Source organism: Urocitellus parryii, chromosome 11 (assembly GCF_045843805.1).
Source record: "Urocitellus parryii isolate mUroPar1 chromosome 11, mUroPar1.hap1, whole genome shotgun sequence".
Taxonomy (NCBI): domain Eukaryota; kingdom Metazoa; phylum Chordata; class Mammalia; order Rodentia; family Sciuridae; genus Urocitellus; species Urocitellus parryii.
The window spans coordinates 120,133,068-120,146,964 of NC_135541.1; the positions used below are offsets into that span (position 1 = coordinate 120,133,068).

The 13,897-nt window shown below is 48.7% G+C and overlaps 1 protein-coding gene across 9 annotated transcripts in view; it reads left to right on the forward strand.

Annotated features, from left to right (window-relative positions):
• The window catches only part of Arhgef11 (Rho guanine nucleotide exchange factor 11), a 113,518-nt gene that overhangs the window by 94,753 nt on the left and 4,868 nt on the right, over positions 1–13,897 (forward strand). For 6 of the 9 annotated variants that reach the window (XM_077791044.1, XM_077791045.1, XM_077791049.1 and 3 more), the window contains 15 exons: positions 149–178; positions 3,912–4,038; positions 6,262–6,441; positions 6,533–6,580; positions 6,774–6,961; positions 7,248–7,394; positions 7,661–7,740; positions 7,877–8,002; positions 8,433–8,550; positions 9,346–9,524; positions 10,024–10,099; positions 10,523–10,690; positions 11,751–11,841; positions 12,440–12,553; positions 13,028–13,089. In XM_077791044.1, coding sequence (XP_077647170.1) covers positions 149–178; positions 3,912–4,038; positions 6,262–6,441; positions 6,533–6,580; positions 6,774–6,961; positions 7,248–7,394; positions 7,661–7,740; positions 7,877–8,002; positions 8,433–8,550; positions 9,346–9,524; positions 10,024–10,099; positions 10,523–10,690; positions 11,751–11,841; positions 12,440–12,553; positions 13,028–13,089 — 1,734 coding nt within the window. The remainder of the gene's footprint in view (positions 1–148; positions 179–3,911; positions 4,039–6,261; positions 6,442–6,532; positions 6,581–6,773; positions 6,962–7,247; positions 7,395–7,660; positions 7,741–7,876; positions 8,003–8,432; positions 8,551–9,345; positions 9,525–10,023; positions 10,100–10,522; positions 10,691–11,750; positions 11,842–12,439; positions 12,554–13,027; positions 13,090–13,897) is intronic. The other 3 variants (XM_077791047.1, XM_077791051.1, XM_077791046.1) reach the window with 1 other exon arrangement.

The following is a 13,897-nucleotide window of genomic DNA, read 5'->3' on the forward strand; positions in this document are numbered from 1 at the left end:
ATTGCGGGGTTTGAGAAGGAAGGGCTTTTTCTATATCCACCTTGATTTTTGCCACTGCTTTTTCATTTTCCAGCTTGTAATTTTTATTTTGAAACATTAATTTTGACTTTTCATGGTTTACTTTTGTTTTTGTTTGTTTTTCTTTTAGCATTTCATATTCCCTTGTCCCCTGTGGAAGGTAAAAGGACCATTTTCTTTGGGTTTGTCTTTGCATTGACATCAAATTTCCATCTCCCAAATCTTGTCATTCCCTTTTCCATCTTATCTTCTTCTCCTCTCCTGACCCTCTTTCCTTCCTCCCTCGCTTCTCTCCATTTTTCTTTATGTCCCTCCTTGTTGCTAAAGCTGCCTTGGGGCTCCTACCCTTATGCCCACAGGGACCCTCTTCCTCAGATAGAGATCTTGCAGTTCTGGCAGAACCAGCCTTCTAGGCCTCTGATGGTTCTTCCACACCCTGAGGCCTTTTCTCTTCAACTCCTGTAGCCTTTCTATGGGTACTGTTCCAAGAATCCAGGCCTCTATATAAATTAATGTCCTGCAGCGTCCTACCATAAGGCAGGGTTGCCTCAGATTTTCATTGTCAATTGAAATAACCTTCAAAAATAAGGATTATTATTATTTTCTTTTTAAGTAAATTGTGGGTCTCTAAGAGTTCTTTTATTTATATCATCTATTTTGCTTAAGCGCCCTCCATCTCTTTGACTTTTAACTGCCAGTACTATGGAACCATAGTATTCCAAAAAGAGTGACCCTAACTGCATTTTATAGGACCTAATATCTTCTAGAATTTGTGTAACAAAAAATAAATAATATTAGATCATGATGGCACATACCTGTAATCCCAGCAACTCATGAGGTTGAGATCACAAGTTCAAGGCCAGCCTCAGCAACTTAGCAAGACTATGTTTCAAAATAAGAAAATATAAAGGAACCAGGCCCCGTGTTGCATGCCTGTAATCCCAGCAGCTCGGGGGCTGTGGCAGAAGGATCGTGAGTTCAAAGCCAGCCTCAGCAAAACAAGGCACTAAGCAGCTCAGTGAGACCCTGTCTCTAAATAAAATACGAAATAGGACTGGGGATGTGGCCAAGTGCCCCTGAGTTCAATCTCTGGTACCAAAAAAAGAAAATAAAAATGGCTGGGGTGTATTAGTGGTAGAGTGTCCCTGAGTTCAATCTCCAATACCATAAAACAAATGAATGTTATGAGGCGGGGGTGCAGCTCCAGCTGGGAGTAGAACCTGTGCTTAGTAAGTGTGAGGCCCTGCATTCTATTCCTGTACCACCAAAAATAGTAATAATAAAAATTTAGAATAAATGATACAGATTAACCCACAAGAAGCTTAGAACCTGTATCAAAATGTCACAGAATCAGACAAGTTCATTCACGTCTGTGAGGTCCACATGTATATGATTAAATAATTAATATTTTCTGGGTTCTACAGTAGTGTGAGAGAGAGAATGCACACATGTGCACAGTAGGATCCAGTCAGGAATTTACTCTGTCACTAGGATTCATTTTATATAAAATCTGCAATCACAAATATTATCTTCACAATCATTTTGAAAGTTACTCTATTCATTTTAAAAGTCCTGTATTCATTATGCCATCTGAAGCAATAAAAATAAAGAATTATTGAAAAAAGTTATAAAATAATGAGGGAATAAAAAGAATGACCTCTAATCCCAGGCCCATCATTCAAACCCAGGGCTTCAAGAATGCTAGGCAAGGGGGTGGGGCTGGGGCTCAGCAGTAGCACACTTGCCTGGCATGTGTGAGGCACTGGGTTGGATTCTCAGCACAATAAATAAATAAATAAATAAATAAATAGATAAATAAATAAATAAATATCCATCAACAACTGCAAAAAATATTTTTTTTTAAATATTTATTTATTTTAGTTCTCGGTGGACACAACATCTTTGTTTGTATGTGATGCTGAGGATCGAACCCGGGCCGCACGCATGCCAGGCGAGCACGCTACCGACTGAGCCACATCCCAGCCCCTGCAAAAAATATTTTTAAAAAATTAAAAATAGGACTGAGGTTGAGGCTTAGTGGTAGCGTGCTCACCTAGCACACATGAGGCACTGGGTTCAAACCTCAGCACTACATAAAAATGAAATAAAGATATTGGTCCACCTACAACTAAAAAATATTTAAAAAAAAAAAAATGCTAGGCGAGTGCCTACCACTGAGTTGCCCTGAAAGATGACAGGAATGCTCACGGTGGAGACCAGTTGCTGATGTCAGGGGCGCCCTACTCTTTGACTCAGATCTTGTCATTGCAGTTATGTGAGTTGGTTTAGGGTTTTTAAATCCCTAGGACATCAGACAGATATGTATCCATATCTGAAGACCAAACACCCACCCACACTTTAGAAAGCCTCAGTATTGAGGTTTTGTGACATTTAAGGTCATGAGCTGTCATCCCCTCTTTGTCTGATTGCTAGTAATATAATTCACTTTTATTTGGTTCCATTATCATTCAGAGACTGGAGAATGGGGAGCAAAGGCTACTAGTGAAACTTTGCTCTTTTCATTAAAAAATGAATTCCTGTCTCCCTGTTCCCATTGTTACTCTGGATTATCAGTCATACCAGATCTCAGGGCTACACCTTTTTCTTGACATGTACAGTGTATAGCTGTCCAGGACACAATTGAGCATTTTCCAAGTGGCCCATGGGAGAGGGGACAGTGGGCTTAGCCTGTGGCTTTTTGTTATAGAACGTCCCTAAGCTCTCATATCATCACCCTTCTGAGGTTGCCCAGGACTGTGGCTACATGGTAGACCCTAACATCCACAGTGGCTCCGGAGCCAGGTGCACATTCAGTTTGGAACAAACCTCCAAACAGGAGTGGTTGGTAACAACTCCTCTCCCTAAAATATACACACAGCTACTCAGGTGGTTTGAAGAAAGTACTGCCATAGCCACCTGCTAGGTGGGGTTGAGCAGTCAAACGGTTTTTTTCTCTCCAACTTCAAATTTTTCTTATAAAAGATTTCCAGACAGGGAGATTTGTAAGTATATATATCTGTAGGTATCAGAATCTCTGAAGTCTGTTGATTAGGCCTAGATCTCCAGAGTATACATACTTCCTTCCCTGTACCACTGGTCAGAGGCAAAATGGCATTTGTAGCCCAGGTCCTGCTCTTACCTTTGACTTGAAGGAGGAGTTCCTCCTCTCTTTTCAGGCTGCCAGTCACTATGCCCCTGTCTGAGTCCTCCTCTGCAGGGTCTTTAAGTGGCATCCTGTGTCATTTCCTCTCCCTCCTGCCCTCTCTGTCTTCTTGAACAAGAACAGTTCCCTTTCACCATAACTTGGAAAAGAGGCTTGAATTTGAATGCCTCTCCTCCATTCCTCCTAGGTCACCTCTCTCTGGTGATAGAGGAACTGTTTCTTTAATGAGGGAACTCAGAGAGGGCAGGAAGCACAGGAAGGAGAGTCAATGAATAACCAATAATGCACTCAGAAGGTAACCCAAGTTTGGAAAATGCCTGATAGGTTTTGTCAACATGGCCAAATGTCATGTAGATGTTTTTGGTCTTCCTGGGCTCTTTTTTTTTTTTTTAAGCCTATCACATGCCCCTTAGTAAAAACCTAGTTGTGGTTTTCAAGTACAAGTGTCATAATGAATGTGAGAGCAGAAGAAAAGCTTTTTAGAAAATATACTTTCAAACTCTGTCATTTTACACAGAAGGAAAGAGTAGACCAGGAGTGACTACCCAGAGCCATACCGTCTACTTGTACAAGAGCAGTACTAGAGCCACATCTCCTGCCTCTTGGTCCCTTGCTGTTCTCATCCGTGCTTGCTCATTGCTCTGTCTTCTGGGTTAGAGGGGAGTGAGGGCCCCAAGAAGTCATCCCAGAACAGAAAGCATAGTGTCCTTCCTTTTCTTTTTGCCTGCAGTCAAGCCAGGCAATGTGAGGAACATCATTCAGCACTTTGAGAACAGCCAGCAGTATGATGCCCCAGAACCGGGGACACAGCGACTCTCAACAGGAAGCTTTCCCGAGGACCTGCTGGAGAGTGACAGGTAGCAATGGCTGGATGGGGCTTGCCAGCTGCCCAAGGCACTGAGCATGGGCAGGGTTTGGCACTAGGGTTTGATTCCAGCTGCCTTATCCCTCTCCACTAGATGATAAGGTCCCACTGTGGAACTTTCTTCCCCTGCCCCCAACTTTCCTGCCCCAGATAGCTTCAGAAGACCCCAAATGTGTTAGCAGTCAGGCAAGTGGAAGAGCAAGCAAAGAAAATCAGAATCCGTATGCTTTGAAAATTTCATTTGGATTCACCCTGACTACTACTACTAAGATTGATCTGTACTATATTATACTACAACTAATCAGAAAACACTAAATGACAAGGTTAAAAAAGACTGGAGTGGGGAAGGGAAAGATCCCAAAATAAAGTCTTTGCCTTCAGGAAAAAAGCACTAGAGAGGAGGTTCTGCAGGGCACTTTTAAGACGCAGTTTAACTGTAGGCATCAGCTGTTCACATCAGCAAGGACATGCCGAGTGCGTTCATTCAAAACAGACTGCTTCTCCCAAGAAGAAACGGGGAATTGAGACTGGCATCTCTTATATTCCTCATCTCTGTCAGGTTCTAACAAGAATCTTTGTGGGGTTTTAACATACTCTAGGACTAACTTGCTCTTGAATGGCGTGACAGCAATCAGGTCATGCCAAAGGTCTACACAGCCAACACTTAAAATAAAGATTGCCTGTAGTCAGAAATATTCATGCAGATTCCTCAAGTCTCCCTTGAGGAAAGGTACTGCAGTCTGTGTACAGGAAAATAATCTTTTGTGTTCACTAAAGTCAGCCACCAAGCTGGAATCGCGAGGCAGGCATAGAAGCAAGTCAGTAGTTAACTCTGGATGGTCAAGCCATTTTGCCTTTGAAATAACTAGTTATCAAACATTTTTGGCTTGACTGCAAAGATTATTCCCTTCTGTTCATATTAAGCCTTTATAAACTTAGTGCATTTTGAAAGGTTTTGTCCTAGTGAGAATTGACAAAGATTTAGGGTGATAAATGTTAGATTTGTACTGTGGGGAGAGTTTGAGTTCTATTATCAGTGGGTAAATTAAAGACAAATTATGTGATTACTGTGCTCATATAATTGTACCAAATATTTTAAGACTATAAAACATTGTCAACACTTCTTGAGAACCTTTGAGACCTTTTACAAACTTGCAGTCTTCACCTTGCTAGGAAATTATTTTCGCCCTGCTTAAGACTTTCACCAGAATCCTAAAGGTACTCTAAGCAGAAAGAAGCCTTTGGATGTGATGATGATAAATTCATTGACATTCTTGGGAGACAAGTATTAGCAGCAAGGTGGGTGTGAGGTGGTTGCAGATGCTCACCAGGTATAAATGCATCAGTTCCAGAAGATAGGACCCTGGGAACTTTTGACCAGAGATAGACTCTGCCTCACTTCTTGGTAGGAGTGTCACTCATTTCTGGGTATTTGTAGGAAGATGTGTGGCTCTGTAGCTCCATTACACCACCACAGGAGGTTTGTGTGCAGATATGACCCATTGAGGTCACCCTGAAAAGTGTTTTGAGTTGCTCTAGGTTGGAATTCTTCTAACAAGTTTCTGGGGGTAAGTTTAGTAGGGAATCAGCTTCACAGTTAGTTTTCTAACCCAGCAGACCAACTCTCAGGCCCCAGGAGGTGAGCTCAATTTTGAATCCTCCGGCAGTTTGGAGACTTGATGAATGGAGACCAAGGCGCTTGGCTCCCTCGCTGCAGCAGCCCACTGTGCTATTAAGAACTCACTCCAGACATCCATGCCTTCTGTGGTTTCAGAAGCAGAGCAGGATGTAGATTAGTAATAATATCAGCAAGACCAGGACGGGGGGGGATGCAAAAGGGGGACATCAGGGGCAGCTAGGGGTCAGCAATGCCAGCTGTCTCACGGCTGATGCACCACAGGACTCACAGAGCGCAGCAAGGCCCAGTCATCGGCATCTCATCAGACCCCAGGGACACTCAGTAGCGCCTGGCTCCTGCCTATCTGTTACCAGACCCTTGACGCAGCCTCCCCAGCCCGTCTGCTCCCTGGAGAGGAAATGGAAGCTTAGGAAGGGTACTGTTAGGATAAGATGGGAGAAATCCACGTGAGCTAGCGTGCCACACTCCAACGGCTAATTGGGAGAACCTGCAGCACTGAGGCACCCTTGAGATGGGGCACCAGGTAAAAGCTGGCCAGAATGTAAGAGCCCAAAGTCTCATGTTCGTCCTCCCTAGTTCACGCTCAGAGATTCGCCTAGGCCGCTCGGAGAGCCTTAAGGGCCGGGAAGAAATGAAACGGTCTCGGAAAGCAGAGAATGTGCCCCGCTCTCGAAGTGATGTTGACATGGATGCAGCTGCTGAAGCCACTCGCCTCCACCAGTCAGCCTCGTCTTCTGCCTCCAGCCTCTCCACCAGGTGAGCAACCTCAGGCAGCGCCACCCACCCCTGTCTGGGCCTGAGGCATACATACGGTGTTGCTAAGAGTTGATATTCCCTCCTTTTGCAGGTCTCTTGAGAACCCAACCCCTCCCTTTACCCCTAAAATGGGCCGCAGGTGAGTGCTGATACAGTGGTTCCTCCGATTGGCATCTCTGTGGCCCATTTGTACTTGGCCACCTCCTACCCCAAGCCGCTGGCTGGCTGGCTGTGCATCTTGTCTTCCTGGGCCCAGGGCAGGAGAGGGAAAGACAAACCCTGAGTGTGAGCTCTTCCACTCAAGAGAAACTGAGCTGCCGCTTTTCCCCCAGGAGCATCGAGTCCCCCAGCCTGGGCTTCTGCACAGATGCCCTCCTTCCCCACCTTTTAGAGGATGATCTGGGCCAATTGTCTGACCTGGAGCCAGAGCCAGATGCTCAGAACTGGCAGCATACAGTGGGCAAGGACGTGGTAGCTGGGCTGACCCAGAGGGAGATCGACCGACAGGAGGTCATCAATGGTGAGAACCTCCTCAGCTTCCCCGGTTCCACTCATACCTGGTGGGGATAGGTCCAGAGCACCTAAGACACAGTGTGGGAAAGAAGAGAATAGTGTGGGGGGTCTCAGGGGCAGGGACAGGTCCACCTCAGTACAGGCCTAGTGTGAGAGAAAATTGGCTATCATCTGAAACCATCATTCTAGTTCCCCCCAAAAGTGGGGTGGTATGGCAACCAGGTCATGACTCTGGATACTTTCTCATCTGTTTTCTTCATCTTTCCACCCCTTCTTGTCAAACCTGCACTCAGAACTGTTTGTGACTGAAGCTTCTCACCTGCGCACACTCCGGGTCCTGGACCTCATCTTCTACCAGAGAATGAAGAAGGAGAATCTGATGCCCCGGGAAGAGCTGTCCCGGCTCTTCCCTAACCTGCCTGAACTCATAGAGATCCACAGTAAGGAGCTGTTCCCTTACTGCCAGCCTGCAGCTTCTGATCTGGCCCCCTGCCTGACCTTTCTGAGCAGATAACCCCCACTAGTCTTCTCGTGAGAGGAAAGTTGATAGGCAACTTGGTACAAGCCCTCCTGTTCCCCCGTGTAAAATGGTTTCCAGACCTTTCCCCATACCACTGCTGCCAAAGATACCATTTTTCCTGGTCACAAAGTACCTGACAGTACAGCTCACCCCCAGGCATTTCTGTGTGTCTTCTCCTCACGCCAGATTCCCTGTGTGAAGCCATGAAGAAGCTTCGGGATGAGGGCCCCATCATCAAAGAGATCAGTGACCTCATGCTAGCTCGGGTATGACTTCATACTTTTACCATATGGCGAGGAAGAGATTGGATTGGCAGGTCCCATCACCCAAGGCTAGGGACTTTTGATAGAGGAGGAAATAACCAGGGAGCTCTGGGACCTGGTATTTATCCTTCCTTTTCAGTTTGATGGTCCTGCCCAAGAGGAACTCCAGCAAGTGGCTGCACAGTTCTGTTCCTATCAGTCAATAGCTCTAGAGTTGATCAAAACCAAACAGCGCAAAGAGAGCCGATTCCAGCTCTTCATGCAGGTATGTCCTGGACTATGCCTCAGCCTCCCTCTTCTCCATCTAGGTCACCAAGGATCTCCTGATCTTCTTCCTCCAACCCCCCACCCTCTTGTCTCCTCTGCGAAGGACACCCAGCAATGCCCTCCATCCATTTGTCCCACCCCACATCGGTGTTGTGAAGCTTAGATGTCTTCTAGAGCTAGAAACCACCCTAGATTGCTCATCTACCAATACCAGTGTGCACTTAGATATCAGTTTCTTTGTCTGTAAAAGGAAATACCTGCCATTCTATTTTGACCTTTTCCTTGGGTTATTGTCACCTAGTTGTCCCCATTGTTTCTGAGAAACCCAACTAGACTTAGGACCCTATTTGGCATTTTCACACCCGTCTTGGCCCCAAGCCTTTAATTCATGAGTTGATATCTTTCTCTGCCTGCCTTCTGCTGTCTAGGAAGCTGAGAGCCACCCTCAGTGCCGGAGGCTGCAGCTCAGAGACCTCATCATCTCCGAGATGCAGCGACTCACCAAGTACCCACTGCTGCTGGAAAACATCATCAAGCACACAGAGGGTATGCAGGAGGGAGTCTGCTGGCCTCTAGCAGGCCTCCCAGATCCTCACACTGGTATTACTTTGCAACCTTAGCCAAGTCACTGGACTTTTGTAGTCTTAAGTGTCTTCTACTGTTATGACTTTCAAAGAAGAAAATGATTGTAATATAGGGCACGCAGTAGCAGAAAGGGCCAGCGCTAGTACTGAACTGCATGGGGACTTTGTACAGATTAGCACAGCTTCTGCGTGGACTCGCCAGCAGGCCCAGGAGTGCACTGTGGTCCCTTGAATGATAGTAGTCTCACGCCAAGGGCCAGCTTTCCTCCTGCTGGACACCTCTGTGCAGTGCACAAAGACACGGTGTTGCATGATGACACTAGAGGAGCAGAGGACTGGCCGAATGAGGGGTCCTGGCCCCAGGGGTCTGCCACCACGGCTGTCATTGTCCCTGAGATCCTGAGCATCGTTCACTCCTTCAAATTTCACACAACTGGAGTCAGGAGAGAGGGGTGTTGAGAACCTCTTAATCCTGGCCAATAACCATAGCAGAATGAGCTGTGGTCTAGGAGTGAAGTGAGACCCCAGCCAGTTAATGTCTTCACCCCAGTGTCTAAAACCCCAGGACGCTCAGGAAAAGTCACTCTACCCTAAGAGGTCCTCTGGTTACCAAGGACAACTTGCCCCAACCCCTGCTGCTGGTTTGAGGCGAGTCAGCAACCACAGTAGTGGGTAGGCAGGTGATGTCTGAGCCCGTGGTGCAGGCTCTGGGCGGGAGGGAGCCTCTGACCACCCCCTCTGTCCCTTCTTGGGTTAGTTGGCACACCTGAGTATGAGAAGCTCTGCCGGGCTCGAGACCATTGCCGGGAGATTCTCAAGTTTGTGAATGAAGCGGTGAAGCAGACAGAGAACCGGCACCGGTTAGAGGGCTACCAAAAACGCCTGGATGCCACCGCCTTGGAGAGGGCCAGCAACCCTCTGGCAGCAGAGTTCAAGGTAGGAAGCAGAGGGCGCAGCACTGGGCCCCTTTCCACTCACCTCATGGGCACCCTAGGAGCAGAACTCTGTCAGGCCTAGAGTCTGGGAGGTAGGAGACTTAGGAAATAAACCCTGTGGTCTTGGTCACCCGTCCCCAGATAGACAGCGGCAGACTGCCACCAAGTGAGGACTAAATATTAGAACTCAGCCCCCAGAGAGCAGGGGTTGGGGTAGGGCTTGAGGTAAAGGTGGAGATCATTGGGAGGGAATAAAGCTGAAGAAAAGGGCAGGAAAAGTGGTAGGGTTTGGAAGGAGCCCAAGCCAGAGCCACTGGGGTGTCTTGCAGTAACATATGGTGCATGGCTTCATGATCACCTTTTTACTTTTCTCTGTCCCATGAGATTAAACAGACAGGGACTGCTTCCTCTTCATCACTGACTCCCAGCACCTTAACACAAGGTCTGCCCAGTAGGTTCTTGAATGATTGAGTGATGGTGTGATGGTGTCTTCTTAACAGAGCCTGGATCTTACAACCAGGAAGATGATCCATGAGGGGCCCCTGACCTGGAGGATTAGCAAGGATAAGACTTTGGGTATGTGTCAGGGGGCTGGGGTTAGGAGGAGATCTGTGGTAGGGGGCCTTCTCTCTGTTGCATAAGCCCTGGAACCTGTTGCTCTAATTGGGTAGGGAGGGGCTGGGTTTGTGCTCAGTGGTAGAGCACTTGCCTAGCATGCATGAGACCTTGGGCTCCATCCCAGCATGGCGAATACATACATACACATATATGTGCATACATAGAAAGATAGCCAGCATGGTGGGGGGCACTTGCTACATAACTGGATTAGTGGCTTGGGCATCCTTAAACACAGTACAGAAAGGGAGTGGCCAAAGAGAAACTTGGGTTACCAGACTCCCAGGGCCTCCTGGGTCCTGGTGATAGGTTTCTGAGAGCCTCTGATCCCCTTGAGCGGATGAGGAACGAGTGGGCAGCGGGACATGCCTCACAACCCCCCAGACCTCCATGTGCTGCTGCTGGAGGACCTACTGGTGCTGCTGCAGAGACAGGACGAGAGGTTGCTACTTAAGTGCCACAGCAAGACAGCCGTGGGCTCCTCAGACAGCAAGCAGACCTTCAGCCCCGTGCTCAAGCTCAACGCTGTGCTCATTCGCTCCGTGGCCACAGGTACCTGTGAGGAGATGCCCCAGCTGGCCTGGGGCTCTGGGGTTATGATCACTATTAACTCGTCTCCAGCCAGCACTGGGTGATGTGGAGTGGTAGGTTCTTACAATAATAATTGGTAAGCCGATCTGGGGCTTACCTGTGTAAGAACTTACCTGTGTTCCATTCCTCCTATTGTGACCCAGCCTAAGCACGAAGAAGTGGTCCAAGATAGGGCCAGGTGAGGGGTAGAATGGGTAAAGATGGACAACTTGAAGCAGGGTGGTCAATCCTTAAGGACAGTACTGGCCAGGATGTGGGTGTCCTGGGATCTGAGGATGTCAAAGCAGGGTTGGGGAGAATGGGTTTGGGCTATAAGAGTAGGATAAGTCCTCTTGATGCAAGAGTGCCTGGGACAGAGCATGGTTGCAGGAGATGAAGCACCCGTAGCACAGAGCCCAGTCCAGTGGTCAGCAAGCAACAAATAGCAAGGAGTACGGTGTACATGAGGAAAGGCTTGGGAACAGGAGTAGGCAGCCACATGCTCTGGCTCACCTTTATCTGTAACCTGGGAGTGACACCTACCTGACCTCTCCAGGGGATCAAAAGGGCTACTGGAGCCTGGTGCAGTGGCACACGCCTGTAATCCAGTTACTCGGAAGACTGAGGCAGGAGGATCACAAGTTTGAGTCCTGAGCCACTTAATGAGACCCTATTCAAAATAAAAAGGACTGGGTCGAGAGCCCCTGGATTCAATGCCCAACACCAAAAAAATAAAGGGCTGCTGGTTATGAAAAGGTTCTGTAAACCCTAAGCTCTGTACAAGTCAACCCTCACTGTTTTTAGAGCAGAGGGCAATGGGGCAGCCATGAAAGACAACATTAGGGGTCCCAGAATTGCTCTGTCACTTTTATTGGTGGGCCCCGAGTGGTTCTGAGGACCCAGTTCTGTGTCTTGCTGCATTACTCATCCATGTTGTGGGCCAGAGTTTCCATGTCTACCTGCTGTCACCTGGCCCAGGTGCAGTCACATCTGCTCTCCCCTTCCCCATTACAGACCCTTCCACCTTCCTTTCCTCACACAGATAAACGGGCCTTCTTCATCATCTGCACCTCCGAACTGGGCCCTCCTCAGATCTATGAGCTGGTCGCGTTGACGTCATCAGACAAGAACACGTGAGGATTGATGGGGGGGGGGGGCATGTAACTGCCATCCTTTAGGGACCAGGGTGGTGTGTATGCAGATGGTGGACAGTGGCCAGGTCTGGGCCCCAGAGCAGTCCCTGAATCGGGAGCTGGGAAGGGAAGAGGGAGGCAGGACAGTGCAGACAAGTTGTGAGTCATTATTCCCGTACTGTCACCAGTCGTGTCCTTCCACCAGACCATCCACTCGCCCTGCCCCCCAAACAGTGGCTGTCAGAGGTGACATGGCACGGTGGAAGGAGACAGGTTGAGTCAGACAGCTTCTCAACTTTGAGGTTTTTGTAGAATGCGGATAATGACACCCGTTAGAGTTATTTTGAGAGAGAAAGTAGACACAGAGTGCTTAGCACAGGGCTCTACAGAAGCTTGGTATCCAGTCATTGGTGGCTGCAAGTCATATGAACCCAAGAGAACCAGTCTGCGGGGAAGTGGGTGTCCACCAGGCAGCAGGTCCCGGGATCAGGGAGTGGAGAGGGCTTTGAAGCTTTGGAGCAGTGGGATCTTCAGGGGACAAGGCGTGCGCCTGGCCTTGTTCTCACCACCAGTCCTCTCTGTTCCTGCCGAGCAACAGATGGATGGAGCTCTTAGAAGAGGCCGTGCGGAACGCCACCAGGCACCCTGGAGCTGCCCCAACGCCCACCCATCCCCCACCCCGGGGCCCTCAGGAGCCACCGGCCCCCTGCAGGTGCAGTGCTTAGCCCTCTAGGCACCGCTGCCCTCCCTACTCCAAGCTGTCTGTTTCCTGCCGCTTCCAAGCCCTTCACCTGGGGTGGCCAGTCTCAGCAAGGAAGTGCCTGCAGGGAAACAAGCCCCAGCAGTGGAGAGTGGCCCGCCTCTCTTCTGCCCGCCTCTCTCTTCTGCCCGCCTCCTCTCCCCCACAGCCACTCACCTGGCTATAATGGAAACTTCACCTGGAGTAGAATTCAGGGTGTAGATGGGGGCACCCGAAAAACTGGGCCAGTATCCACCCCCTGTCCAGGTTGCCAGCCTGTCCAGACCGATGTCCAACAGATGAAGCCCAGCAACTCCCTTCTCAGACTCTACTCCTTTGTTGTGCCTTCTAACTGGGGAGTCCAGGGTGGGATTCATGACATGTCAGCATCAACCAGAATTGATGGAAGGTAGTCCTGTGCTCACCTTGGTCCGGTTCTTCCCTCAGGGTAGTACTGGATGATTCAGAAGTGTTCCATAGCGAGCCAGAATCCGAGGAGCTCCCTGGAGGTGAGGCCCTGGATTGTCTTGTCGGAGTCCAGTTCTGTCCTTTTTTCATAGGTGTGGGTCGGGTGGGGTGGTGGGGTGACGGGAGAGTCCATCAGAACCATATATATATATATATATAAAGTTTTGATAAAATGAATAAAGAAGAAACGGGGGGGGGGGGAGTAGGGGGAGTATGGGAGAGGAAGGTGGACAGACCAACAGACTGAAGACGGTGTGCACTAGCTCACTTGCCCAGACTCCTCCTCCCCTGGTGACAGGGCTAGTAGCAGAGGAAGAGAGGAGCAGTGTGGTCAGGTCCAAGGGCCCTTGGGCTTTAGCCAGGGATTGCTGCTGGAGAGCAGGTGGCATGTGGAGAACAGGAAGCATTAGGATGCGGGACAGGGTGGGGGCACAAACAGTTAAGGGATAATTACTGGGACAGGATGAGGTGGGCAGTTCTCAGATTTCTTATTGAAAGTTTGTATGTGAAATAACAAAGGATCTTGGGTTTGGAGAAAAATCTTGGCTCCCTGGCTGTATCCCTTTTCTGTTTCCTTCTGCTTAGAACGTTCTTCCTCCTCACTCCCACCCTCCATACAGCTAGTGATATCTCCTGTCACTGTGCAGTTTAAACTGTGGCACTGCTGATGGGAGCCCTGCACTGGCTGTGTGTGGTCATCACCTTCTAGCAGACTATGTAATTTACTTATTCACTTAGTTATTCTGTGACCCTCCCAACCCCAGGCAGAGGTCTTTGTTCTGTCTGGTGATGTATGCCCAGGACCTAGGACAGTGGCCGGCCATAGAAGGGGCTAGGTCAACTTCCGTG